The 27414-nt window shown below is 34.8% G+C and overlaps 1 protein-coding gene and 1 long non-coding RNA gene across 2 annotated transcripts in view; one reads left to right on the top strand and one right to left on the bottom strand.

The window, feature by feature from the left end:
- The window catches only part of LOC135841165 (uncharacterized), a 210082-nt gene that overhangs the window by 52747 nt on the left and 129921 nt on the right, over positions 1-27414 (top strand). Inside the window, exon 2 of the long non-coding RNA XR_010557853.1 lies at positions 18772-18863. This is a non-coding gene — a long non-coding RNA (uncharacterized LOC135841165). The remainder of the gene's footprint in view (positions 1-18771; positions 18864-27414) is intronic.
- Positions 547-2468, bottom strand: LOC135841020 (uncharacterized). Its single transcript, XM_065357799.1, has 2 exons — positions 2310-2468; positions 547-2232 (listed from the first exon to the last, which is right to left on the bottom strand). Exon 2 carries the CDS (start codon positions 2218-2220, stop codon positions 790-792), a length of 1431 nt encoding a protein of 476 aa, XP_065213871.1. The 5' UTR covers positions 2221-2232; positions 2310-2468; the 3' UTR covers positions 547-789.

The following is a 27414-nucleotide window of genomic DNA, read 5'->3' on the forward strand; positions in this document are numbered from 1 at the left end:
GTGACCAATCACTCATCTTCACAATTGAAGGGGAAAACACAATTTAAAAATTCAAATTTGGGGCACTCGAAATCTAGAAATTTAAAATCAAGTTTGCCCCCCTAATTTTGAAGATGGCAAGTGGTAATTGACATTATTTGTTTGTCCCCTCGAGTACTATGGATCAAGGGCATCATTTAAATAATACAAACATTTTCTTACCGTCTGCGAATTGAAAAATGATTCGAAAGTTTGACACCCTATTCATCAGAAATTTCTACGCAATTTTTAAATGGCAATAAATTTTATTAATTTTCAGTTCATAGCCAATCAACAAGTTACCAAGTCTATCACCAGAACCCACCTAAGAAGTTTTTGACTTTTAAAAGTTGAATTTATGGTAAAAAAATCACGAAAATGTCCTCAGAACCTTTGACATTTTTTTTTAGTGCTCATTGATTCCTTGGTGAATTTTAGTGACTGCAATCGCCAGGATTCTCCAATGAATCACCAGACATTTGAAAAATATTTCTATGGCCTTCTTGATTTAAAAAAAAAAAACTTCAATTTCATATTTCTCAATCCCAGTGTTGCCACCGACTCGACGTTTATTAATTCGGCTAAACTATCTTAAATTTTACAAGATGAAAAAAATACCTTTATAAAAATGATATCACTTCATTTAAATACCAACTTATGCCCACACCATCGGATTCAAATCACAAAAATTTTTACGGATTAGTAACTGGCCTAATTAAACTAGGTAAGTATAGGTACCTATACTCGTTCACATTTATTTTTGAATGTAATTTATTCTTTATACAATGAATAATAATCTTTAAACACCTGTCGCACTTCTTCATTGGGTATTTTGAATCTCAAAATTTTTTCTTTCTGGGCAAAGTATCCGTAAAATAATTTCGTATTCTCAATGTAGGCCAAAAATCCATTTTCTAGCAGAATGGTGAAAAATGCATCGACATCGAAACTGTTGACATCAGCTAGACCGCGAATGATTTCGGATAATTTTTGATAATGGGCCACGTCAAGGGGTCTGATTACTTTGAAAGTGACATTACCAAGATTCAATAGCTCTCCAACTTTAGACCTTATTTCGGTATTATTCAAAAACATTGATAAGGCGTTCAGGGATCCGCTATCAATCCACGAATTTGGTGGAATATCGTTGGTCTGATTTTTGAAAAATCTCTGGATCGAGTCTGGTCTGCACATAATCTGCCTAAGTTCTTTCAACTGGTATCCTCCTCTTTGGGCGTTAACTTCTCGGAATGTAAGAGGTGGGTAATCGAGAGCTTGAAGTTTAGCCGAAAGCTCCTCTTTGGTGAAGGCGAAATGGTAAGCAAACGGATGATTACCGAGGAAGGGTCGGAAAACAATGTTATTGTTTTCTTCGGTCAATGGTACCGAGTTTGTGCCCAAGACCAACATGTATTTTATGTATTTATCCATGTCGGCTTTGAATAAATTACCAATTACTTCGTCGACGATGTTTTTCACCATGTTCAAAGCGAGATGATGTTCTTTATTGGTAGCTGTGTCGATCAAGGGGGCATCAAAGTCGTCGATCAAAACAATCACCTGTTTATTGAAATAAGTATACAGGATTTCCACCAACTGATAAATACTTTGTTTGATATCGGCTGCTTTCAGTTCGTTTGGTTGGAAAATACTTTGCATAAAATTCAACTGAGCCCTTTCCTTGGCGTTTCCTTCTGGGTCATATCCGGTGGGGTATTTCTCACTGTATAGTTTATAAAGCCAATGATACTCTTGGTAAGCTTTACGAATTTTCGCGCTCAATTTGATTAAAATTTCAGGAATGGAGGGCCCAACGATATCGCTAAGTTCTAAATGAACGACCGGATATTCGGCCAAATGCGTTTCGTAAATGAGGTTATATTTCCTTACCAAGAATTTTGGATCGTTGAATAGCCGGAAATTACGAGTATCATTTTTTGCTTTTGCTACACCTTTTTCGTCAACGTCGATTTGCACGAATCGTTTGATCATATCAAGATTGGTGCTTTTGATGAATCCGGCAGGACACGTGATTATTTGACATTTACGTTCTTCGACAAAGTGGAAAAATCGAACGATCAATACCGTCTTATCGATGTAATAGCGATCTTTTGATACAGCTTCGAAGTCACCTGGAGCGTGTCGTGATCCTAGGGCGATATTTAGCCAAGCTAGATGCACCAAAGTCCAAAATAATATCATTTTTTCGAATATCTAGAAAGTAAATTTGATTGGAAAATACAACATAGAAAAAATTAAGATAGATGATGAATGGAATCTTATGTGCTCACCTAGGTATTTTATCGTGAAAATACGGCTAAGAAATATGCATTTAAATTCAGATAACTATCGCTCGAAGATCTTGAGCAAAAAAGTGTCCGAAGCAAGCCGCATGTGTAACTACCTACGTAAATTTTTAGGAGAATTTTCAACGATATATTTTTAATTAAGTGTGCTGTATCAGGCTGTAAAATCAAGCCATGCCGTTTGCTTAATGTAATTTTTATTTCACACGTTGAATTTTAAATTTAATTCGTTCATCAGATAAGTGCAAAAGTAAGCTGTGCGCTAATTGATGATTTTAATCCGCAATTAATGTTTATCAAAACCAAATTAGGGCTGCTTTGGAATTTAATTTTTCATGTTTTTTCTACTTATTCATGTATGAATAATTTTATGAATGTTCCAATTTACAAGACATTTATTTGAATTTTTATTTTATTAAAAAGTAGTAGGTCTAGTAGGTACATTCTGCTTTATAAATTTTAAAAAAGGTCAAGAAATGAAAAATCAGCTTCAAGTTGATATGTAAAAGCAAACTTAGCAACCAATGCAACCATCAGCCAATATTACCCATATAAGTACATAGTACATAAAAGCAAATGCAATAACTATCTTGCAATCAGCGAATAGATGAATGGCTTGTTTTTAAATAGACTACGTAATTTGTAGGTTTCCTTTGGATCGACCTCTAATTCAGGGTATTTTTTACCTACATTATTAGTTTTTTCAGCCTCGTTTTCAAGACTCGAATTTCGGGCAATTCTTTCTTCGCCGTTTACTAGGTACTTCATTATCCGTTGAATTTATCTAATTTTTCCAAATTTTCTGCCATAGTGGGATGGGTTTTTGGTAATTTCTTTCATCTTTCTTTTCTCATATCGTCTTCTTCCTCAGAACTTGAGATTTCGTCTTCTGTTTCAGAATCCGATGTAAAAATATGCTCGAGCATAAAAACCCAAGCCCTATTATCTAGTTATTTCATTAGATAAGATGATGTTGAATTTTGGACCCATTTTGGAGGAGCGCTTTTGCAAGGAATTTTGTCTTGAAATCGGTTCTGTTTGACTCGATTACAATAATCAAAATCTTCATGAAAATGACATAACGACCTTATTCAATATCTCATGTTTTTTTTTTAATAATTGGACTGGAAAACAGATTTCAAGGCCGCATCTTTACTCCAACATCTACCTAGTCGTTCCAATTTTTCCTATTTTTCGCAGATTACGTAACTTGTTGTGTCCATGCAGCTCAGTCTTGGTGAGATTTTTCCATAAATTCATTCGAACATTATGAATTGTGTAAAAAAAACTGCTCCTTCTTGCACCCAGAAACCAAAAGCCGAAATACTTATACAGCTTAGCTTTTCTCTTTTAGCTACTGTTGAATATAAAGCTAGGTATCAATTCAAGTGAACTATTGACATTATTATTTAAAAATGTTTTTTGGGAGACTTACTTTTCTAAATGTGTAACCGAGTTGCAACAATATGCTTGCACTTGCCAGATGCGGCAGTGCATGAACAATCTGCAGTCTAAACTTCCATAAATTCTCCGATTTCCTGAACAAAAAATAAACAAGAAAATGCCACAGACTGTTACGTGTTACATTATTTTGTAAATTATGACATACTATTTATATCAATTATGTGAGGCTTTTCACTTTTTCAGTTATCTTCGATTGAAGGTAATGCGCTTCGATGATCGGAATTCCATCATTTTGTTGCTGTTAATTAACGACAGCAACAATGCCCACTGATTTTGAATACATATTACCACTTGATAGGTAATCAAGGACCTCCGGCCAATCAATCATCATGATGATTGATTGGCCGGAGCATTCAATAATGTGAAACACTTTTTAAAAATTGTAGTATAACAACACACAACTCGCAAATTTAATTACGCAAACAACAATTCTAATTTCTTTAACAGTAACTACTGATAACTTTGTTAATTTACTTACTAACCTTACGTTTTATCAATATTGGGTGTCAAGTTTTTTTGTGGATTTTAATCAATTTTCGACTGCAGGACATGCGCCCATAGAATCGTCCATCACTCAATTCAGTACATGAGCTGGGCAATGACTATTAGGGTGGGCTGAAAAAACCAAAACTTCGTTTCGCGAGTCTCGACAGAGCGGAAAAGTTGGCCCCCAAACGACAAATGAAATGCAAAACAAAATTCAACATTTTTCAGATCTTCCGTTCGCACACGAGCTCTCAATTTTTCAAAATTTTCAAAAATCAATTTTTCTCAAGAATTTTAAAATAGATTCAAGGTTGAATTTTTTGAAAAAATTGATTTTTTTGACATTTTTGAGAAAATTGTATTTTTTTTGAATTCTTGAATAATTAAGAACTTGTGGGCAAACGGAAGATTTTAAAAAAATTTGATTTTTTTTACATTTTATTAGTCTTCTGGAGGGTCAACTTTTCCGCCCTGCTGAGACTTTCGACCCATGCCTAAAATCAAGTGGATGAAAGGACGCTCGAATCCAGGGTGTCTAACAGGTACTGCAGGTACTGCAAGTACTGTAAAAGTACTGCATAGAAATCCTCGGTACTGCAAATACTATAAAGTACTGCATTTTGCCTGAAAAGTACTGTATTTTTTCTCAAAATCATTGATTTAAAATTTTTTAAAAAACCTCAAAATGAATTAATTGGTGAAAATTAAAAAAAAAAAATGTTCATTTTGTACCTCAAAATATGCAGGGTGTCCACAAGCCTGGAAAACCTGGAAAAGTCAGGGAATTTGGTCGGTCTGGAAAAGTCAGGGAATTTCGTAATTTTCACGCAAAATCCCTGGAATTTTGAAAAAACGATCAATTGCAAATTTCAGATAAGGACCTGTTATGAAAGAAAAACATTATTTTTAATTCTCAAACCACAAATTTTCAAAAGCTTTTGCCCTCGCTACGCTCGGGATTGTTTTCTTTTTTTTTTAAAGGACCAGATGAACATTTCTAGATAATAAAAATCAAAGTTTTAAAGCCAAAAAATGAACTGACGAAAAAAAACATCGTTTTTATGCATCTCGAAATACAAATTTACAAGAGTTTTCGCCCTCACTAGGGCCTGTTCTGTTTTATTTTTCAAAATCAACTTCCTCTAAAAAAGCATTATTCAAATTCTAAAATTTTAAAAGCCAAAAAAAACCTACTCGTTCTCACATAAAAAAAACCTTGTTTTTATGCCTTTCGAAATGCAAATTTTCAGAAGCTTGCGCCCTCGCTTCGCTCGACCTTGTTCTCTTTTTTTTCAAAAGTAGTTAACTTCCTTCAAAAAAAAACATCATTCCAATATTAAAATTTTAAAAATCAAAAAATAAACTCTTCTCATTTAAAAAAACCTCGTTTTTAAGCATCTAGAAATGAATATTTTTAAAAGTTCTCGCTTCTCTCGGACCAATTTGTTTCTCAATTTTAAAATGAACAAATTTCACATTTTGATGCCTCCAAAAAACCATAAAAGAAAAGAAACATTTTCAAAAGTTATTATGAATATTGTAATCAATTGGCCAAACTTGATGCATGTTTCATTCATTTATTTATTTATTTTTAATTAAAAATGTTAATAATCACAGTTGAACTGTTTTTTATATCCGGAGAAGTATCCAGTTCGAAGAGAAGCTTATAAAAAAAATACACCCCCCCCCAAAAAAAATTTTTTTTTTAACCAAAGTATGCGGTAAGCATAGAAAATTGAGAAAAATGGTCTGGAAAAATGGAAAAATTGGTCTGGAAAACCTGGAAAAGCCAGGGAAAATCATTTCCAGAAATGAGTGGACACCCTGATGATGGCAACACTTGAGTACCTTAGAGTCAAACCCAGAATTCTCCAAATTTTTGAAAAATGAGGTTATGATCGTTTTGGGTACAGTTAGTCGGTATGCATCGATTGCCATTCTCCGTTTTTACCAATCTGACATAATGACGCAGTCAGCGAGGTCCAAAGTACCGGGTCCGAGTCCAATTCCGAAAAAAGTCCAAAATTTTCAAAAATGAGATTATGGTTGTTTTGGGTACAGTTAGTAGGTACGCATCAATTGCCATTCTACATTTTACCCCATTCGATGCCATGATGGTGAGGGGGTCCAAAGTCTCGGGTTCGAGTCAAACTTTGAAAAAAATACTTCAAAAAAAAATTTTTTTTATTCCAGTCGACTGTAAACAACCTTGAGATACTTTCAACAGACTTGAATCTAGAATTATCCCTCATTTTATCATGTATTTTTTACATTTTTTTTTGATTTTCTTACAGACTTGGAGTCAAAACCAGAATTCTCCAAAATGGTATCGTGAATTACTGCTATGCAAACACTTGAAAAAAACATTTTTTTTCGTCAATTCGATTGTTACCCAAAGCACTATTTATAGACGAGATTAGAAACCTGCTACTACTGATACCAACCTTCTAGCAGTTTTTTGTGTTTTTCTTAAAATGACGAAAAGTGGAGAATTCTGGGTTTGACTCTAAGGTACTCACTTATTGTATGTTTTTTACAGGCGTGGTGACACACGTCACCACCACGGGAATATTCAGCCAGTAAGCTAAAAAAAATTACTCGTTATGTTGTGTTCCCGTATCTTATAGTTTGAAGTCTGTGATTGTGAAAAAACTATCTGGTTCAAAAATAGTTTTTTTCTTGGGGGGGGGGGGGTCGGTGTAAGCTTGATAAAAAAAATATAAGGTACTGCAAAAAAGGTACTGTAAAAGTACTGCATTTCTTCAGAGAAATTTTCTTAGACACCCTGGAATCGCATGCTTTAATCTACTACTGGAAATGTCATTTATTTATTTTTTAAAACAGTGCAAAAAAGATTAGTGTCCCTTGGACATAATATGACGTGTAGTAGGCTACTTACTTTTAGGTATTTTTGTTACGAAAGTATAACAACATTTCGATTAGAACTGGAAGCTACTGCAGTCCAACGATTTGCGAAACGGTACTTCGATGATATGGTACGTGTGAAAATGTAGCTTTGATTTGTTGAGTAATCGTTAGATGGTATATGTAAGGTTGCATGGGTTTCATACCTGAACCCCCTTCGAGCAGGGGGGTTGTAGAGATTAGGCGTTGTAACTTGAGACCCATAGCTCTTCGCTATTGTAAATTTTCGCCTCAAATAATGGATATGTAGTTGTCCTCTTTTCAATATTTTTCAAATTCTGCAAAATTCTTCCCACTTTTCCCTTCGTTTTCTCTTATACCATCTTATGACCCTTCTATTCATGCTGTCGTCATTCGATCGGAGCCCACTCGGATGATTTTTCATTAACATTAGAAACAGAGAAATCCTATTTACCGGGTGTTAGCTCGTAAAAAAAAGCGCAGAAAAGAAAGGAAACAACACCCCGTTTACATTTCCCCTTCATCGTACATGCACAGATACGAGTATATGCAATATCCCAAACGATACAGCCTACACAGCACCTTGGAATTGGCAAAAGCAGGAAAAAAATCGTAGAGTCAATATGTCACAAACATTTAACACAGGGACCCGATAATTTTTCTGCGGATATCAACGTTACGTACGTTACGTTACGTCGTCGACGTCGCTCGTGTGTTTCATTTTCCTTATATTTCGGGTAAAACTGAATGACATTTTACTGTCAAACGCAGATCGCGTAGCATACCAATTTACACTTATTTAGACCTTTGATTTCGCATCGTCGCTCGTGAACAAAGAACCTATATTATTGTGCTAGGTACCGAATGCGTCTGTTACGGAATTTCATTTCGATAGATATAGATGAGGGACGAAGGCAGAGGGGTGTTGTAGTAAAATGCACACGCCTTATATATTGCAGAGAAGCTATTACGCACAAATTTGTTTTCCTCACATCATCGTCATACCCGCAATTATTTCTTACAGCGATTATAATTTCCAAGGTATTGCCGCGTGAGACGATGAGGGATCCTGCGGAGTATTCCCCGATGTGGTTTATGGTAAAGAACAGAAGGGAGGTTTTATTGCTCGCGTGTGTTTATTTTCGCTAATGGGTTTCACGTAGGTACTGTATAACTAAATAGAGAACAACTAGTGCTCTGTGTACGAGTACATTCTACATTTCGACGCGATTTACTCGCTAAATGCTAATTCGACCGCAATGAGCGTGTGCCTGTATGTGATACAAAGTCGAATTCATTTAGAGAAATGTCACTCTTCGTATATTATGGTTAAAAATACCGTTGAATTTAACGATCTCATCGAGCAGCTCAGAAGTGCGACTGCTTGAGGCAAGGATGAGCTTCATCGTATAGGTATAATTTAAATACTCAGCACTTTATAATAACCTTAAAATCCTTTGATCCTTTTATAAATGACCTTACTTACTTATAAAGCAAACGAAATGATAGATTGTAGTTACTAAAGCGCATTTGGAAATAATGTATGGTGGTTACACAAACAACAGAAGCACACTGCAGGTACCAAGCGTAAAATCTATTTACCCAAAAGTAGTCCTATATGTGATACGTTTACTCCCCATGTATAAACGGTCGGTGCTTTTTTTTTCGAAAATGACAACGCACACGCCCTCCTCATCGTATATATACGATAGTTCAAAACGACCACAGCCTGAGGCGGCGATAGGACATGAAATTCGATGATTTCGAGCGTATTTTTTTCTTTTTTCGAATCCCTCGTCGTATAAGCGTGCACCATACTGGAGAGTGAGAGGGGAGGGAGGGAGGGGTAGGTAATATGGGGAAAAAAGTGTAAAAAGATATCAAGTTTTAAAAGGTTCACTTTATTATAATCCGGTCGCCAGCTTACGTCAAGTTGGAGTAATTTACAAGCCCTGTGGGAAAAGGTCTAAGCGCCGCGGTTTTACCCCGTTTTTCGGACCAGCCTGTAGGCAGGTCGGTGTTGTTATCCGGGGCTAACCTATGTATCACCGAGCTGGTGACAGTTAGAACTGGCTACACTGCTCTCAATTACAATTACATCCCTGGTCTCGTATTTATATTTATAGCCGGTGCCGGCAAATACGAACAATCGCTAATAAAACTTGTATTATCTATATTGGTCAGTGAAACCCTTTCTGCGTGCTATGGCTATAGCTATGCATACTATACGATGCCGTATAGCACCGTATGCGACCGTCGTCGTCGTACATCTACATACCACCGCATTCGCACGAGCTAATAAATCAGAGCTTTTAATACCGCGCCAATGGTCGCAGAAAATGTTAATTTAATCGTTGATATTGATGCGGAAAAAACTTACCCGGAGTTTAGCTCTTCCCTTCGACTTCCCCTCCGATCACCCGTCTTCTTGACTCTTTGCTCTTGTTTCGTTCTACCCTTCTGACCATTCTGTGTCGAATGAACAGGTAAACACAGCCGTCGATAATAGCGCCGAAATTCAAGTGTTGGAGCGGTTAATTTCGCGTTTGGGTGGATTTATTTATTTCGATGGTGAGGGGAGGTCTGAGAATGGTAGGCTTTTCACATCAACGAGGATGATTATTTATTCATTATCGTTATTGTCCAGCATATGGCATATATGGAGTAATGCACCCCCTCCCGATCCTCTGGGACAACTTATTTCTTAAAGGAGACGTCCTGAGAAACATTTTGAAGCAAATTTGCCAAAAAAAAATAATTGGCTCTATTAACAAAATGGCAGTATTTTAGATTGACACTCTCTAAATTTAAATTTCACTGCTTAGCAGTCATGACATTTTGCCTTTTTAAAAGCAGTAGTTTTTTATTGAAAAACAATGAAAAATCTACTGAATTGGTCAGTAGATTTTCTACAGTTTTGCTGTAAAAAACTACTGCTTTTAAAAGGGCAAAATGTCGTGACTGCTAAGCAGTGAAATTTCACTTTTTCAAATTTTGAGAGCAGGTCAGCTGAAATCGAAGATTTTGCTTTCCAACATAGGACTCGACAAAATTTTTCGAATTGGGCATCGCTAGATCGAAAGAGCATGCAAAAATCCATCACCAGCCAAAATTTCAAGTGCTAAAGTGCATTTTTCGATTTTTTGTGAATTTTCAAAAATAGTGGTAAAATTGTGTTAGTTACTGTTCTATGTGTTCGCTGAAAATTTCGAGTATTTTTAGTTTAAAGTTGACATATTATGTGAAGAAAAAAAATCGGTAAATAGGTTCATACTGTACAACCGTTATTTTTACGCTAATCCGCAGTAACATCTTTATCATGGTCACTTACAGTTTCAGGTGACTTCAATAGAGCACTGAAAAAATTAATGTGAATAATTAAAATAATGATGAAGATTTTACGTGAATCGATAGAGAATTTCATTCTCTTTAATATGATACTATATAAAACTTCACTTGAACTTCCGAATAATCAACAAAATTGCTTTTTTTACACGAAAAATTATTTTGACCAGCGAATTAACCCTTCGAGATCCGAGAAAGATCTGACGGATGAAAATTGAAAATTTTCTTTATGTGGGAAAGAGTATAACTTCGTTAAGCAGATTTTCAAAAAAAAATTGAAATTCACTCAAAATTTCATTTCAGAATTTGAGGAAATGCTCAGAATGGACATTTTTTCTATCCCAATTTCCAAAATAAATTGTCGATTAAAGGATACGAAAATTTTCCGGAAAGTTTCTCCAGATAATACCAACATAAAAATCACAAAATTTTGAATAATTATTACGTCCAAAAATTTTGAAGCCAAAATTCGAAAATATGGGGAAACAATATAAAAAATGATTTTCTGCACACGTTTTGATAATTACTACAAATGTGAGAGTGACATAATTTTCAAATCACAAAAATTTTTGGGTAGGGGTTTCTGTTTGAAAAAACAAATATTTTGGAAGTTGAGTTTCAATGTCGTTCTAAGGTTCTTTATGAAAATGTCATTTTTTGTAAATCTTTTCAAAGTCTTCGAACAGAATGAAAATTTTTCAAAAGTTACAGAATCTCATTCTTACAAAAAATGATATTTTTCATAGAACGACTTTGAAAACTCAATTTCCAAAATAATGTTTTTTTTTTAAAATGAAAATCCCCACCGTTCATCCTTATTTTTGACCAAAATTTTTTTGATTTGAAAATTACGAGTATGTCACTTCTACATTTTTGTTATTGTCACAACTTGCGCAGAAAATCATTTTTTATTTTTTTTCAAAATTTTATGTTGGCATTAACTGGAGAAACTTTTCGGAAAATTTTCGTATCCCCTCATTGAAAATTTATTTTGGAAATCGGGATGGAATTCAAAAATAAAATTTTGAATAATATATACCTCAATTTTTTTGAAAATCTGATTAACAAAGTTATACCTACTTACGTAATACTCCAATTTTCATCTGTTAGATTCTTCTCGAGCTCCAAAGAGTTGACGTATCAAGATTCGCATTCCCGAACAATGTACCTACCACTGTGTTCAACCTATTGATGCGAAAAAAAAACAACAAAAATTCACCTCGTGCGAGCCACACAAGCGTCTCTAGCGTTAGATTTTGGTTTTTTAACGGATGTACATGTCCTTGGATGAATGGTATACCTATTTCTCTTCAGCAACTCCATAAAATGACTACCTATATGAAACGTTATTGATACAGATGAAACTTTATTTTAAATTCAAGCAGGTAGCTCCGCACATTACTATTTACCCATTTATGTAAAATACTGTTTCTGCATTTGGATATTGCTTTGGGATCAGTACTACTCGTTTGTTCTGTACCCCTGAAATGAGATAAATTTCAATTTTGAGATGACGAGAAAAGTAAAACTAAGCCAATGTGCTGGGTACTTACGAATGACGGCATATGCATTTTCATCGAGGGTATCGAACAAGTTGTAATGGCGCATGCAATGACCAATATAAAGGTACAGATCTTCGAGATTTACAACCACTGCATGATAATGTTCTCTAGGTAAATGAGCTGAAATTTTAAGACAAACAATTCAGCACAATCATGTAGATATATCTGCGCATGAACTGAGTACCACACTTCAGTTCATCGTACATTTACTTAAAATAAAACTTACTTAGCAATTAATGAATACTGGAAAATTAATGATTTTATTAACATTCGACTGCACTTTAATAGATACGTTGATTGACAGGGTTTCACCTCAGCAAATCGTGAAGTTCACAAAACACTCGGATACTAGTGATTTTTCAATGCTATTTCGAGCATTGAGAAATCTGCTGGAGGGGCCAGTAATTTCCAGAAAGTTGCTGGAGACTTCATTTCAGTTTCAGTTTTAGTTTCCCGAGATCACTGTGATTCGTAGAAAGACGTTGAAATTGAGTAGAGTTGATTTATCACGTTATTTATTTCTTGAACTTCTCTGGTTATTGTCTTGTTTCCATGCTAAATTTGTGCGGTGAACAGTGCCCCAAAAAGTTACAAATGGGTGAGACTCCGCTACAAAATCCTTTTCTTTTTCAAATAAAGACCAAAGTCCACTTTGGCTTCCAATATTCACAAAAGCTCCATAAGCAATCAATGACGACGTTGCATTTGACGAGAAGCATCTTTGCAATCCAGCGTATCATTGCAAAGCTGCTTTTATTGCTTGCAATACTCCTTCAGCTCCTTTGATTTTTGGTTCTACAGCACCCAATGTTTTGGTACTTCGGTTTACAATACTTATTCTTGTGATTATTACCTCTTCGATAATCCACGCGTGGGTTGGTACATCCGCCCCCAAAATGACCGAATTGTCCACAGTTGAAGCAATATGGAACACAGATCCCAATGCGGGCACTCAAAATCGTAATGGCGGGGATCGGAGCAGTTATAACAGTTGTGTTTCGGTGGCCTTGGCAGCTTTTTCGTGAAATATACATGTGAAATACTCGTAAGTTGAGCTAGTATGTGTTTCTTCAATTTGCTGACGTTTACCATTGAATGCTTCGTATACCAGTTTCTCTTCGGAAACATATTGAAGTTACATATCACTATGATATAAACTCTTTTCGCGGAATCATAGTCAGTGCCTTTCGCAACCATGTCACAATAAGTTTGCGAACCATAGAAGACAACTCTATTCATGAAATTCGGCTCAGAAGAAACTGGGCATATACAATTTGGGCACATTCTCACTCCTGGCATACAAACTGGGCACACTGCTAGAAATCGCCCTCTAATGACACATACAAATTGGGCACATACAAACTGGGCACACTAGAAAAAAAAGAACGAAAAGAGCACATACAAACTGGGCACACAGGAAAGAATGAACATCACATTTAAAACTTTTATTTAAAAACTTGAATGTAAAAAATGTAGGAACCATTCAAACAAGAGGATGGTTGTGCTCATTTTTGGCTGTTCGGTAATTACACACGTGGTCCCCATCGTTTTCAGATTCGAAGAGCACTTCCTGTTCGCACACCGCCAATGCTGTTCTCCAGTCAATTTCAGCAATCGTCCCTTGGTAAATTTAAAATTACTATACCACAAAACGTCTTTTTCACGCACTGATTTCGATAAAACGACACGTTCACTCATTTTAAAAGAATTTTCGAATAAGAATAAATACAGAACACACTTCGAAGCTCTCGTAATTGATACTGGCATACTGACAATAGGTAAATATGGTGATGAATACGAAAAATGTAATGCAGATGAGCATTTGTTATCAAAATTTCAGCTGAAACTTGATTTACCTAGGTAGTGAGTTCATTGTCGCAACTAACCTACGCATAAAAACGCAAGTAGGTACCTAGTTCAGGTAGGTACTTACTCTAATACAGATAATATGGATGGATGTGAGTTTAATTCTGTGTATGTAAGTACATGAATTACCAGAGTACCTACCTACTTTTTTGATAAGTACATATCTGCTTTTGATGAAATCTATTGAGAACATAATGTGTGAATACATGTCCTATCTATTTTACCTATTTGATTATTTTCTAGTGTGTCGAAATAGTATGGCTTCTTTTCGATTTCGTTCATTTTTTCTAATGTGCCCAATTTGTATGTGTTCCTTTCGATTTCGTTCGCTCATTCTAATGTGCCCAATTTGTATGCGTTCCTTTCGTTCTTTTTTTCTTATGTGCCCAGTTTGTATGTGTCATTACTGACCCCCTGGTGTGCTTGCTTATCTTGTGCCCAAATTGTATATGCCCAAGAAACTTGCATTTCCAAGATCACATGTTCGCCATCACTACTTATAGTTTTGCAAAATACATCGACAATGCCGGTTTTGCCACCGGGACTATCTGGGACACTCGATAGTAGAATCTGCTACAGGATTAGCTTAGTATAGAGGCTAAGATAATTAATTGATAAAATAATAATAATCATCATTATGTATTAAATTTAAAATTAAAAAATATATTTGAAAAAAACTTGATTTTGAATGATCACTCATTTTTGAAATCGGGCACCTTCCTCAATTTTCTCCAAAAGACTATGTAGATTTTCAAAGCCCAGTTTACAGATAACAAAAAGTTGAATTGATATTCTGCCGTAAAATTTAACAGTTGAAAATTTTTTCGATTGTTTTTCTAGTTTTTTATAAAACTTGCAAAGGAAAAATTTGATGCTTCAAAGAAAAAAATGTTAAATACCTTTTTTCAACTCGTTCGATAGCTCACCAGAAACAATTTTTCCAACGCGATGAAATTCGAATAAAAATGGGTAAAATGACGTTTTAAGGCTTTTGATTTTGATCAAATTATATTTGAGAATTTAAATTTCCGATGAAAGTTTGATAAAAAGTAGCAGTTTTTTAGAATTGACAATATTTTTATAATTATGAATTATTCTGTTTCAAATAAAATGAATTTTGTGCCAGGATAAAAAGCGCTGAGATCTTGGAAATTAGTTGAAAGTTCGTTCTGGAATTTGATGAAGAAATTCAAATGTACAAATACGTTTTTCTGTAATAACAATTTTTTACGATGTAAAATCTTGATGCTGCGTAGAAATAGCATCAATTTTTATACTTCAACCGAATTCCTTCAAATTGCAACATAAAATTGGATCAAAATCGAAAACCGCTGAGTCAGTTTGCCCTATCTTATTCTAATTTTGTTGAAAAATGTAAAAAAATTTTCTTGTAACAATAAGTTGTGTCGAAAAAAGGAAATCAAGTTTTGCGTTTTGAAGCATTAAATTTTTCCTTTGTGGATTTTATGAAAAAAATTGAGGAAGAGCAATCGAAAAAATTTTCAATTGATGAAATTTTACAGCAAATTTCTATCAACTGGGCTTTATGTACTTGTCTGCGTCTGTAAATTTGGCGAAATCAACATAATCTTTTAGAGAAAATTGAGGAAATCTTCAATTTCCAAAATAAGTTTTCCAAAATAAGTGATCATTCAAGTTCAATTTTTTTCCAAATTTTAAAAGGATGGTTCAGTCCACGCAGGTTATACCTTAATAGGTTGAAATTAATGAATAGACTGAATGTTCATCATCATTACACTGATCTTCTTCACACATGTAAAAGAAATTTTATTACATACTTATTTACATTTTTATTATAAAACGAGAAAAACTCTATGAAAGGATAGATTTTTTTTATAGAACAAGCATTGAACATCACGTCAGCTTTCAGAGTTTATTCAACTATGCAACTATGCATCGAATCTTCTCGAAAGAAATTTTTAGGAAATTAAAAATTACTTACTAGTCAAATATTTACCTCAAATTTGATATTTTTAAAGAATTTTGTAAATTTGAATTTCTCACTCTGTGCAATGCACAGTGCCGCCTATAGGAATCAGGGGCTGCTAACATGCAGATAATAGCAAGCAACTGTTTTTCAGGTGGTATGGTGAGTCTATAATTTTCTATTTTATGCAGTAGAAGGGGCCCAATTTCTCGCAAAAGCCATTCAAACGCTGTTGGTGTAAGGCGGAAGTGCATTTGAAATTATCTATCACTCATCTGAGGGACAATTTTCCTCACTAAGTCTTCCATCTCGATCTTATTCATATCTTCAGAATCATTATCATCATCATCACTGTCCATGTTTACATTGAAAAAAATCTGCCAAGAGATTGTCACACTAAGTAAACAATTTATATGTAATTGGAAAAAATTTCATTTTCACAATTTTTATCAAAAAACAAATTTCAGCTCTTTTTAAATATGAATAAAACAATACTATTCGTAAAATCGAAAGAAAAATTTACGTGCTGTAGAAAAACAAAAGATTTTGAAGTTCGATGAACTGTTTTGAAAGGGAACTCTCGTTCGTTTGTAAAAATCGAAATTACGAGTATAAAAGTTTGCGGAAATTCCCACCGTTGGTATGATTGAATTAACTCTGGTTCACATCGTGTCAACGAGATCATTACTTTTCGAACTTCGCACCATAGTAATCATGCGATTTCCTATATGGTGATGTTGCCGAATTTTGGACTTTAAAATTAATTTTTTAAGAAGTTGCAAAACAGAGACAAGTATTTTTAACCTAGTTAATAATTTGATTCTCTTCGTATTGATTTTTTTAAAATTTGAAATAAATTTTCAATTTCATTCAAATTGGATATTTTTCTACGTATTAAGAAGTGATTGATGAATTTTTAAATTAATTTTGATGTGTGTGGTCATTTTATTAATCATGCCACGAAGGAGTTCTTGTTTGAAAAAAAATTGAACGCATTAGGCAATTAACTATTGCGCATCGAAGCAGTTAAAGAGCATCCAGTAGGCAAAAAGCGAATGCAAAAACTCTCTTGCAATCAGCAAATCGCTGATAGCTTAATTGTTTTTTAGTAAACGTTTGGTACTTTGGTAAATGTATTTTGTTGCGGATTTGTATCTTTCAAATTGAGAAATGAGAAACTGAAGAACTGAAAAGTACAATGTAGTTTCTGTTTCTTGGAATCAGCTAATAACGCATGTCTTGTGAGTTATAGTAAATTTTTTTTGAGTGTTTCGGACTAATATTTAAAAAAGTCTTAAGAAGAAAATCTCTCGAAGTGTCTGCTTCTGATTTGAATGATTCCGCGATTTTTGGAAAGAAGATGGTCTGAACCTCTCATAACCAAAATTTCAGCTGCCCTGATTGTTTTTTTTTTGATTTGTGGTGAATTTTTAAAAAACTAAAATTGGCTAAAAAAAATAATGGCAATTGGTCCTGAAACTAGAATGAACTCCTCCGAATCAATTGCCATTCCAGCTTTCAGCACGATTATCGATTTTCCCAGAATTTTTAAATTTCTCTGGAAGACGTGGAAATCAAATGAAGAAGATTATTATATTAAAATAGGTATGTGATGTAAAAGTCATAAAAGAAAATAATACATTGGTACTCGTATTATCAGAAAACTTTGAAACAAAGTCAAGAGAAAGATGATTAATAAAGCGAATGAGGAAAACAATAGAAGTGTACTTACTTTCTGTGTACCCAACAGAAAGAACCAGTAATTAATTCACTTTCGTATATGTCGTTTGATGGATTCAAATCGTGATTCTGAGAAATATTAATTTACGAGGATAATAACTTGATTTTAAAAGGAATAAATAAATAAAATTATTTAGTTTATTATTCAATCTGTGAAATCGGGCTTCTGATTTTACGATTTTCGAAAAGAGATTTCAAACCGAAAATTCTTCAGTTCCCTTCCCTTCCAAAAAATCAACGATTAATATGGAACAACGCTTGCCCGACGATTTGACGATTACATTACATAAAAGGCTAAAAATGTCGATATCTCAACTTAGCAGGTGTGCAGTTCCCATATAAAATACGGTTATAGGCTCCTAGGCCATCCGAATATGTAGGAAATTATCAAACTTTATGACCATATTGTGTCTCTCGTACAGATAATAAAAACAACTGACGACGTACGAGGTGGTCGTCTGTTTATAGGTGGATGTTCTCGTTACAAACGTCTCGTTGGTCATTGTAGAATACATACTGTCGTGATGTCGTGTGTGTACGATTGGATTGGTATACGCGGTCGTAAAATATCGCGTAATAAATTTTCGTCTTGGGGTGATGAAATTGCGGGAAAAAAATTCGAAATACAGCTCGACACGATGTATGGTTTTATAAGAAGGCGATCTAGATGTGTTTGTGGCGGTGATGAGTGTGCACTGTGCAGTAAGAGTAAGAATGGGAATAGGGTGCGACTTGGATGAGAATTATATTTATATCCGTTCAATTGAAATACTTCTTTGGATGTGCCAACAACGGTGAGATATTGCTGTTTTTCAGGGCTGTTGCTGTCGTATCAGTTTGCTCGCGATGCATGTGTGTTGAGTTTGGTAGAGGAAAGTGCGAATTGCACTGTTTTTAGATGTAGGTGGAAGGGGTAGGGGTGAGAAAGAGATGTTCAAGATGCTATAAATTGTCTTGAGAAGGAATTTTTCTTGAATGAAAGACTATTCTTAAGCAAAGGTAAGCAACTGATACAAAACGAACAAATTTATTGCTCATTTTTTTTTGGAGTAGATGAATTTTTTGGAATAGTACTTCTATAATTATTATTGATGCGCTTCCATCGCTTTGTACGTTAGTTCGCTCTCATTATTTAAAAACAATTTTACAGATTATAAATATCAAAGAAATGAGTATCCAGTGATGTCCAAATGCCCTGCTAGAATTCTCACCTCAATCACAGCAGACTACAAACGAATTGAGGTAAGTTTATTTTTGATTTTCACTACATTTAAAAAAAAAATCATTCAATTTATGATGAACTTGAATGATAGGGTAGGTTTGATTTGATGGAAAATTATTGGAAATGAAATCTTCCGTTCACAATTATGTTGTGTTCATTCTAATGAAATCCTCACTCAACCATGTTTCAACATCAACTTTCACTCTCCTATAATTGAACTTTCAAGTTGAATTTTCATGTGTACCCATGTCCCATATTCACCCTCACTCCCCCCTCCCATTATTTTCATCATTTGTCAGTGATTTGGATTTTATGAGTAATGAGTTATGAAAAATACGCTTATAATTCAATTTTACTCGTTGTGATGATTGGATATTTTCACAACTACCTTTCTTTTGCACTAATTGGACCTCCCCCTTGTCCCTTATTTAAGTTGATCAGTTATAAATATTTTTACTTGCTTGCTGGAAAATTTGTGCTTCTCCAAATTATTATTTCATAAAAATTCTGGTGACGATGACGTTACATGCCAGCGTTCCTGCGCTCGCACGTAACGAAGCTCGTAACTTCGACCATCGAAGATCATCGACCGATTCACCGTTGGCGTTGTCGTCGTCCAGTTTGTCTTTGAGGTTTTTTTTTTTTTTTTTTTTTAATTGGTTTAAAAGGCTAATTGCGGTTATGTAGGTAGTCTACAGAATTACTTTTGACGGTTCATGATCTAATTAATGGTCAAAATGTTTGGGGCATACTTGGGGCCTAAATTGATTCCATGAAATTATACAAAGGCGTAATATTGGAATAACGCATGGATGGAATTTATTAATTTTTCGTTATTGAATAGGCGCAACTAATGGATGCTATTTTGAACATTTTTTTCTACAAAATGGAAACATTTACGGTCCTTTGCATACTTTTTTGCTGAATCACGTGCTGATCTACACAATTATGGTAAAATATCTTAACTTACTTACTAAACTCAATTTGTAAAGTGATTATATTCTTTTATGCGCTTGAAGTCCTTCGTATTGTAGCTATAAGAATATTTCATAAAAATCAAGTATAATTCTCTGATCATCTCAATTTGTAGTTTTTACCATTATTTTGATCGAATTGTCTAAATTTGCTTTTTTCGCTGGGATTTTTTTAGCACCTAGTAAAATGAATATTTTAAAAAACACGAATTACTGTTGAACGGAGTATTTCAACCTGCTGAGCATGAACTCAACGTTAGTTTTCGTTTTAAACAATTTCTGTAGGTACTATAGGTACTTAGTTCCATTTGATGATAAATGGTCATTTTCACGATCCGCCAATCTTCAAGTGTGGAGTAAAGGTCTAAAAAAGGAATCGAATTTTGAAGCAAATTTGAAAAAATGAAAGTTTCCTCAGAAGGCAACCTCTTGAGGTGCCCACCTCCGATTTAAACAGAACCGTGATTTTTAAGACAATGGTGTTAAACCCCCATAGCCAAAATTTCAGCTGCCTAAACTGATTTTTTGATTTTTGGTGAATTTTTGAATACTTTTACCTCCTAGGCATTTAAAATTTAAAATTTATAATTTTTGGCGATACATGCTTGAAAAAAATTGCATATTTGTTCAGTAGAAATGATAGTCTTGAAAAAATAATATCAACTCCCCCTGAACCGAATTCCACCATTTCTGGTCATTCTGGAGCCTCCATTACAATCTTCAATTTTTTTCGAATTTTAAAATTTGCCCAAATTAATGCTCATCCTTTCTGGAGAAATGTCTAACCGAAAGAGGAGAATGTTTTTCACTTGAGAAATTTGATGGATTCTAGAGAATTCGTTTTCGGTGCTGGACCTATTGACCTTCTGGATCGATGATATCGAGTATCTTTTTGGCTACCAATTCACCTCGAATTTTTGTGAACCAATTTCGGTGCAAAACATGGCCCATGTGCACGTGTCTTACCTACGTCTGTGTTTTTAAATTCTGGAGAAATCGAAAATTGCTCCAGAGGCTTCAGAATAGCTTAAAATTGTGAAATTCGAATTCAAAAGATTAGTAAATTAAACCCAAGATGCAGATATTTTTGCTAACTTGTCCCATGGAAGAAAAACATTTTTGAATTTTTTTTCTTCAAGTTACTTAAAGTTGAATATGCCAGTCAAAAAAATTCATTTGATCTATACGTCTGGAAATCAGATCAAATCTTGATAAACTCTCTAAAAAGCTCGAGAATAAGCCACGACTCGGTTTTTAACTGCCTAATCGAATGCATTTTTTTTGACCATCATATTTATCTATAACTTTTTTTTTTTTTTTTTTTTTTTTTTTTGGGTGTTTGTAATTACTTGATTATTACACCCGTCGTATGAGATTTAAATCGAGTTGGTAAGGTCAAGTTTTTTAATTAGGTCTAAGAATTTTTTAATTTCGGAAGGGTCGTCTGGTATGAATAGGGATCTTTCATCTATTTGTAGGGACAGTCTGTGCTGATGTAAGGAGGGACATTGAAATAGTAAGTGTTGGACAGATATAAGTTCTGAGAGGCAGAATTGACATGTGGGTTTTGGGGCCTTTTCATAGAGGTGATTGTGTGTGATTTTTGTGTGGCCAATTCTCAGTCTGGTTATAATGATTTCTTCAAGTCTGTTTAAGTGGGAGAGGTTTTTCCAAGGATGGACTAATTTTTTATGTTGAAAGAGCTTGTTTGTGGTTTGAAGGGACCAAAAGTTTTGCCATTTCTTAAGTGTGTTTTGGGTGAAGATAGATTTGAGGTCGTCAGCTGTGATAAATATAAGGGGAGAAAGGATGGTGGCAGATTTTGCATTAATATCTACAATTTCATTTCCTAAGATTCCAACGTGGCTGGGTACATACATAAACTGTATGAAGAAGTTTGAATTTTGTAAGTCAAATAGAGTTTTATGAATATTTTGAATTAGAAGATGATCGGAAAAAAGATTTTGGATAGCAGTTAGTGAGCTGAGGGAATCACTTTGAATTAAGAAGGACTTATTTTCTGATTCATAAGTGAGTATGTCACAGAGACAGTGGAAAATAGCTGTGAGTTCGGCAGTGTAGATTGAAGAACAGTTATGGATTTTAAAATTTGAAATTCTATCATTTATAGAGTATGCATATCCTGTGTGAAGTGTTGGTATTTTTGATCCATCTGTAAAGCAAAGATTGAATTTTTTGTATTCTGATAAAAGTTCAAGATAGTTCTGTTTTATTACTAATGGAGAGTGGCTATTTTTTGGGTAGTTAATAAGCTGTAGGTTGACTTGAGGAGGTTTTAGAAGCCAAGGGGGGTATAATATTGGTTTTTGGATGAGAGTTTTGGGATTGATTTGAAGATCATTCAACATTGTGATGAAATTAGAAATGGGTCCTTCTATATGATCAAAATGTTGGGGGTTGGGTGGGTTAATTGAGTTTTGGAGTGGATGGGAAGGGTTGGTGGATGCATTTGAGATGAATTTGTTTGTTATGAGAGTTCTTCTTGAATTTAAAAAATTCGAAAATTCTCTTCCAAGAGGAAAGTTTGCAAAAATAGCTGTATCTTGGATTGATACTAATCCCTTGAATCCGAATTTCACAATTTCGAGCAGTTGAAAAATCTCCAGCGCAATTTTCGAGTTCTTTAAAAAAAAATGAAAATTTCAAAGAAATCGAAAATTGCGGTGGAGGCTTGAAAATAAAAGAAGGGTTGTAAAAAAACACAGATTGCTGAAAATTGCCAATTTTTATTTTTCAAAAATTCGCCAAAAATCGAAAAATCAATTTGGGCTGCTGAAATTTTGGTTATAGAGGTTTCAGTATACGCTCTTTTTGAAAATCGCGGTATCGTTCAAATCGAAGGCGGACACTTTGGGAAGGTTCCCTGTCAATTTCTCGATGTGTTTGAAAGTTGAAATTTTGTCAAGTTTGAAGGTGAATTTTTTCTTGTTTGTTCAAAAATCGCAAAAACTAGGTATTACTTACTCACTAACATTTTAAGGCACTTTCGATAATTCGTCCGCCCATAGAGTCTTCGATTTTGGAGCTGGGGTGCTGCTTGGGACTTTTTTTGTTCCTCTTGAAAATTTGTGCCAGAAGATTCAGGTGAATTTATTTTATCAAAATTTAGATACCTTTGCACCTTCAATTTCCAAGCATCCTTGCCTCCTTTCCTCGTCAGTTCAATTTTGCTATATTCTCATATCAGTTTTCGCTTTTGAATTGGATAGGTGAAGAGGGGAGAGGAGAATGCACCTGATTTCTCGTATTTTACACGAGTATGACTATCGATGAAGATGTACGTAATCCAGACTTACACCCAGATGTACATCATGACACACGAGTTTACAATGCAAACAAATGATAAAAAAAAGTGATTCTATAATCACGTTTTCGAGCTAATAAATTAGATACGCTGCACAACAATTATCACGCCACCATGAACAGTACTGCGAAGGCGAAGGCGAAGGCGTGAACATAAAAATTATATTGTAATTGGTACTAGATGGCCGGCGATTTGATGTACGTGTATATTTACTTACACGGAATTAAATTCAAAGCATCGCGATGGGGCTATAGCCTGCGATTTACGAGTAAATTAGAACCTGAGTATACACTCGTATAATATACGTAGCATACTGGTACATTGTTCTTAGACGTCCATAAAATGTGATATTTTAAATAAGGTAATAAAAATTCAATTCCGTTTTCGCCAAGGGGGAGCTCGCGACGAGGTAGGGAAAAAAGGCTTTAAAAAAATAAGGGCTTCTGTGCGTATCGCTCGACCGCCACTCGGCCCCCATATCGGACATCGGTCAGTTTTTTAATACGCAGCCCGCAAAAACCATTATGACCATCATTTAGTATTCCATTACATTGATTAACGTATTGTGAAAATGGTCTCGTTAATTTCCTCGGCTTATAACTGCCATAAGAGTACGACGCTTTCGGCTACTTTTACCTCTACCCCTCCTTTGGTAACACCCCTGGTGTTAGCCCTTTTTCTCTACGTGAAAACCATACGGCGACGGCGACCAGCGTATTAATGACGTCATTACGTGGACACGCGTCTCGTATTCTCGATTCAAAAAAACAGAGCTTCGGCCAGCATTCGGTCAAGATTATAATTGCTTCATGATTTACGTCGATTACGCCGGTTCGAATCCGGGTCCTATGGTCCCACGTATATCTTCGATTATATTGCTCTCATCTGCGACTCAAATTTCCTTCCTCACGCTCACCAGTCACCACGTTGCGTGGTGAATGGCGATGATTAAATAATCGACGAGAATTCTTTCGAAAAGTTTCTCGTTCGGACATCCGAGTCCCTGCGGACCACCGTAGAGATAATACACTATAAACAATTCGAGCAGGTTAATTTTAAAAGCTCGTAAATTCCGTCCAATTCTTCTTTTTTTTTTTACTTATTCGACCCTAATTTATTCGCCAGCACATTGCGTTCTTCTTTTGGCTTTTTTTTCAACTTTCAAATACGTATAAATATACGAAAAACACGCGCGAGGTGCGACCGAAAGAATTCATTTAAAAAAAGCTACACTCGAACGTGTTCCATGGGACAAATTTAAACCATTTTAACGGAATTAATCTTATATATACCTTGTACTCTTGCCGTTCCCTCGTCGTCTTGTTTACATCGTTACGATAAAAAATTACCTATTTTCGCTGCAAAACGAGCAACTTGTTTTGGCAATTATCAATTTTCCCAACAAGTGAGGCCGCTTTTATCACCCTATTTTTTAGTTTTAAAAGCTCTTATGGGATTTATGGCGAGATATTTTCTCGTTTGATTTTAAATTTATGTACGAAAGACGACGCTAAAACTGTAGCATCGTTTGGTATGTTGCTGTATAGTCGAACTCGCATCGTGATGAATATCCGTCGTACGTATAGTTCGGTCATCCTTCGACCCATCGATGCCTTTATTCAGAAATTAGGCTCCTGTTTTATCGCCTTTTCAACCCTTGTTTGGTGTGTTGGTTTTTTTTGGAGGGTGATTAACCAATAACCATCTCCTCCCCGTTCATCCAATTGAATTCTGAATTTATTTTATCGTAAATTGAAGGGAATTTTTTTTTGCAACTTTGATCTGAACTTGATGAAACAAATAGACGAAGGGTTTTGCTGAGAATAAGAAAATTTCGAAATCTCTGATGCTGTCTTGTTGACATTCCGATTACCTAGCTTTCATCAGAAATGGATTGGAAGTTTGTAATTTTCATAATTTTAAACGATAATTTTCTACAATCATGAATAAGTTGAATTCTAAGGGTAAAAATGATGAAAAATTACTTACATAATTTTTCGCTCGAAATGAAATGTACCTACTTGGCGTCTCTTGACTGTAGTGCGATGGATTTAACTTTGAGTTGAATAGTCCGAGCTACAGGAACTATTATTTATTCTCCATTTTTGATCTAGTGGATCTACTTCAGTCGATTTTTAGCTGTAATGTGAAGCTTTCAGGGAATGGGAAATTGAATGAGCCCACGAAAATCACCAACACGCAAAACTTAAGCCACCGAGTTCGATTTCATAGACAGATCGAGTGGAGAAGCTGAAATTTTAGTATTACTCAAGATTTTTTTGGACTCCCTTCCATTAGGCTTACCTGGTTGATAAAGGTTTTGGCCTCTAGCGAATTTTTATTTCCTGTACTGGTTTGGTTTTTTAATGACTCTGGTTTGTTCCGGCTCTTCCGCCAACCACTTATCGCATGAAGTCGCTTTCACTCCGTAATTCCATAGGAGTTCTTCTCCCTTCATAACATCCCGCAGTGCCTTGAAGACCAGTACTGGCGGTGAGGTGTGAACAGTTATTAGCCGCACGTTGGGCTCAATAGAATGGTTCAGTAAGCGTCCTAAAGACCCATCTTCGTTTGAGCCGTCGCAAATGAAATTTCTTTCGTTGCTGCGGAAACTAACGCAATAATTATCTGCTTCTGTCATGGTCGTACTTTTCGTAATTTCTACTGCAATTACTCGAGGAGATGAACAAAAAACGTTTTTACGACTGGATTCCCATCTTGTGAATTAGAGGAGGCACGTGCTTCGCAAAACTCGAAATTTACTAATTTTGAAAATAATCATCGAAAATAAGTGAATGATTGAATCATTTAAATGATGCTCGTAACCCATAAGGTAAAGTACCAGTTGTGGTTATACTTTTTTCAACATGCTCTGAGAAGCCCAAATTTCAACTTTTTTCAAATTTTTTTGATTTTGTTGTGTAGTGTAACTATTGAACTACATAATACTTGGGAGGAAAAAAAAAATCAAGAATATTTCATTTCTTAGTAGAGAATCTTAAAAACTTCCAATTATCCGCTAACCGGGCCCCCTGGCCCGGTTGCGGACAAAGACTGCTCTAAATAGTACTAAATGAAATCAAAAATTCTCAAAAATATGCAGAGGTGGTTATTTCATCTTATTACTATCCAAAAACTTCCGCAGTTATGAAAAATTACATATTTGACTCGCTTTTCTCCATCATTGAAATTTTCCTTCTAAAAAATTTTAAAATCTGCATTTTTATCATTTTGAAACTTCAATGCTTTTGTACATAGACTTCATGGGTGAATTTTCATGTTGTTATGAATGCAAGGAAATGATTAAATGTTACAGAAAAAGATACGAGCGATAATTTTTTTTTTTAGCCCATAGGAACGATTATCCACAACCGGGACCCCTATCCACAACTGGTACTTTACCTTACTACTCGAGAGGATGAACAAAACATGTTATGACAAATTGCCCGTTTTCAAAATTGAAGGGCAAACTTGGTTTAAAATTTTCAAATTTGGATGCTTCAAAGGTTGAGGATGTCAAATTTTCAAATAGTATTTACGCCTTCGATTTTGAAAATGGGCAATATGTCATACGAGTAACATTTTTTGTTCGTCCATTTCAGCACTATGATGTTATTGAAGTCAATTTAATGATGCAAACATTTTCATACTATCCTGTGAATTTTAAATAGAAGAAGTTACGCCATTTTTGGGAAAAAATTTACCAATTTTGAAAAATTCGCCAAAAATGAGAAAATGTTTGAATCATTTAAGTGACTCGAATTCATATAATATTTGAGTGGACGAACAAAAAAAGTTACATTATTGTGACAAATTTCCTATCTTCAAAATTAAAGGGGAAAATACATTTGAAAATCAAAAGTTCTTTGAAAATTCTGAATCAAGTTAGCCCCTTTGATTATGAAGATAAGCAATTTGCCATAATAACATTTTTTTTTGTTCTTCCACTCGAGTACTAGTTATGGGCGTCGTCATTTGAATGATTCGAATATTTCCTCATTTTTGATGATTTTTTTCAAAATTGGAAAATTTCGAGTATTGCGAGGTACGTGGCTCTTTCAATTCACAAGGTAGCCAACCAGTCATAAGTAACATAACGTTTTTTGTTCGTCTCGAAGTACTAGATACCTATCTACAGTTGAATTTCGGCAGACGATATCCGAAACACCCCCTGTACGTACACTGTACAGGAATAAATTTGAATGTAGAAAAATTCCCCTCGTCTGTCCCCACAAGTGAGTCTGGGAAACAATGAATGTGGTTTATTAAGTG

The sequence above is a fragment of the Planococcus citri genome, chromosome 3 (genome assembly GCF_950023065.1).
Source record: "Planococcus citri chromosome 3, ihPlaCitr1.1, whole genome shotgun sequence".
Lineage (NCBI taxonomy): Eukaryota > Metazoa > Arthropoda > Insecta > Hemiptera > Pseudococcidae > Planococcus > Planococcus citri.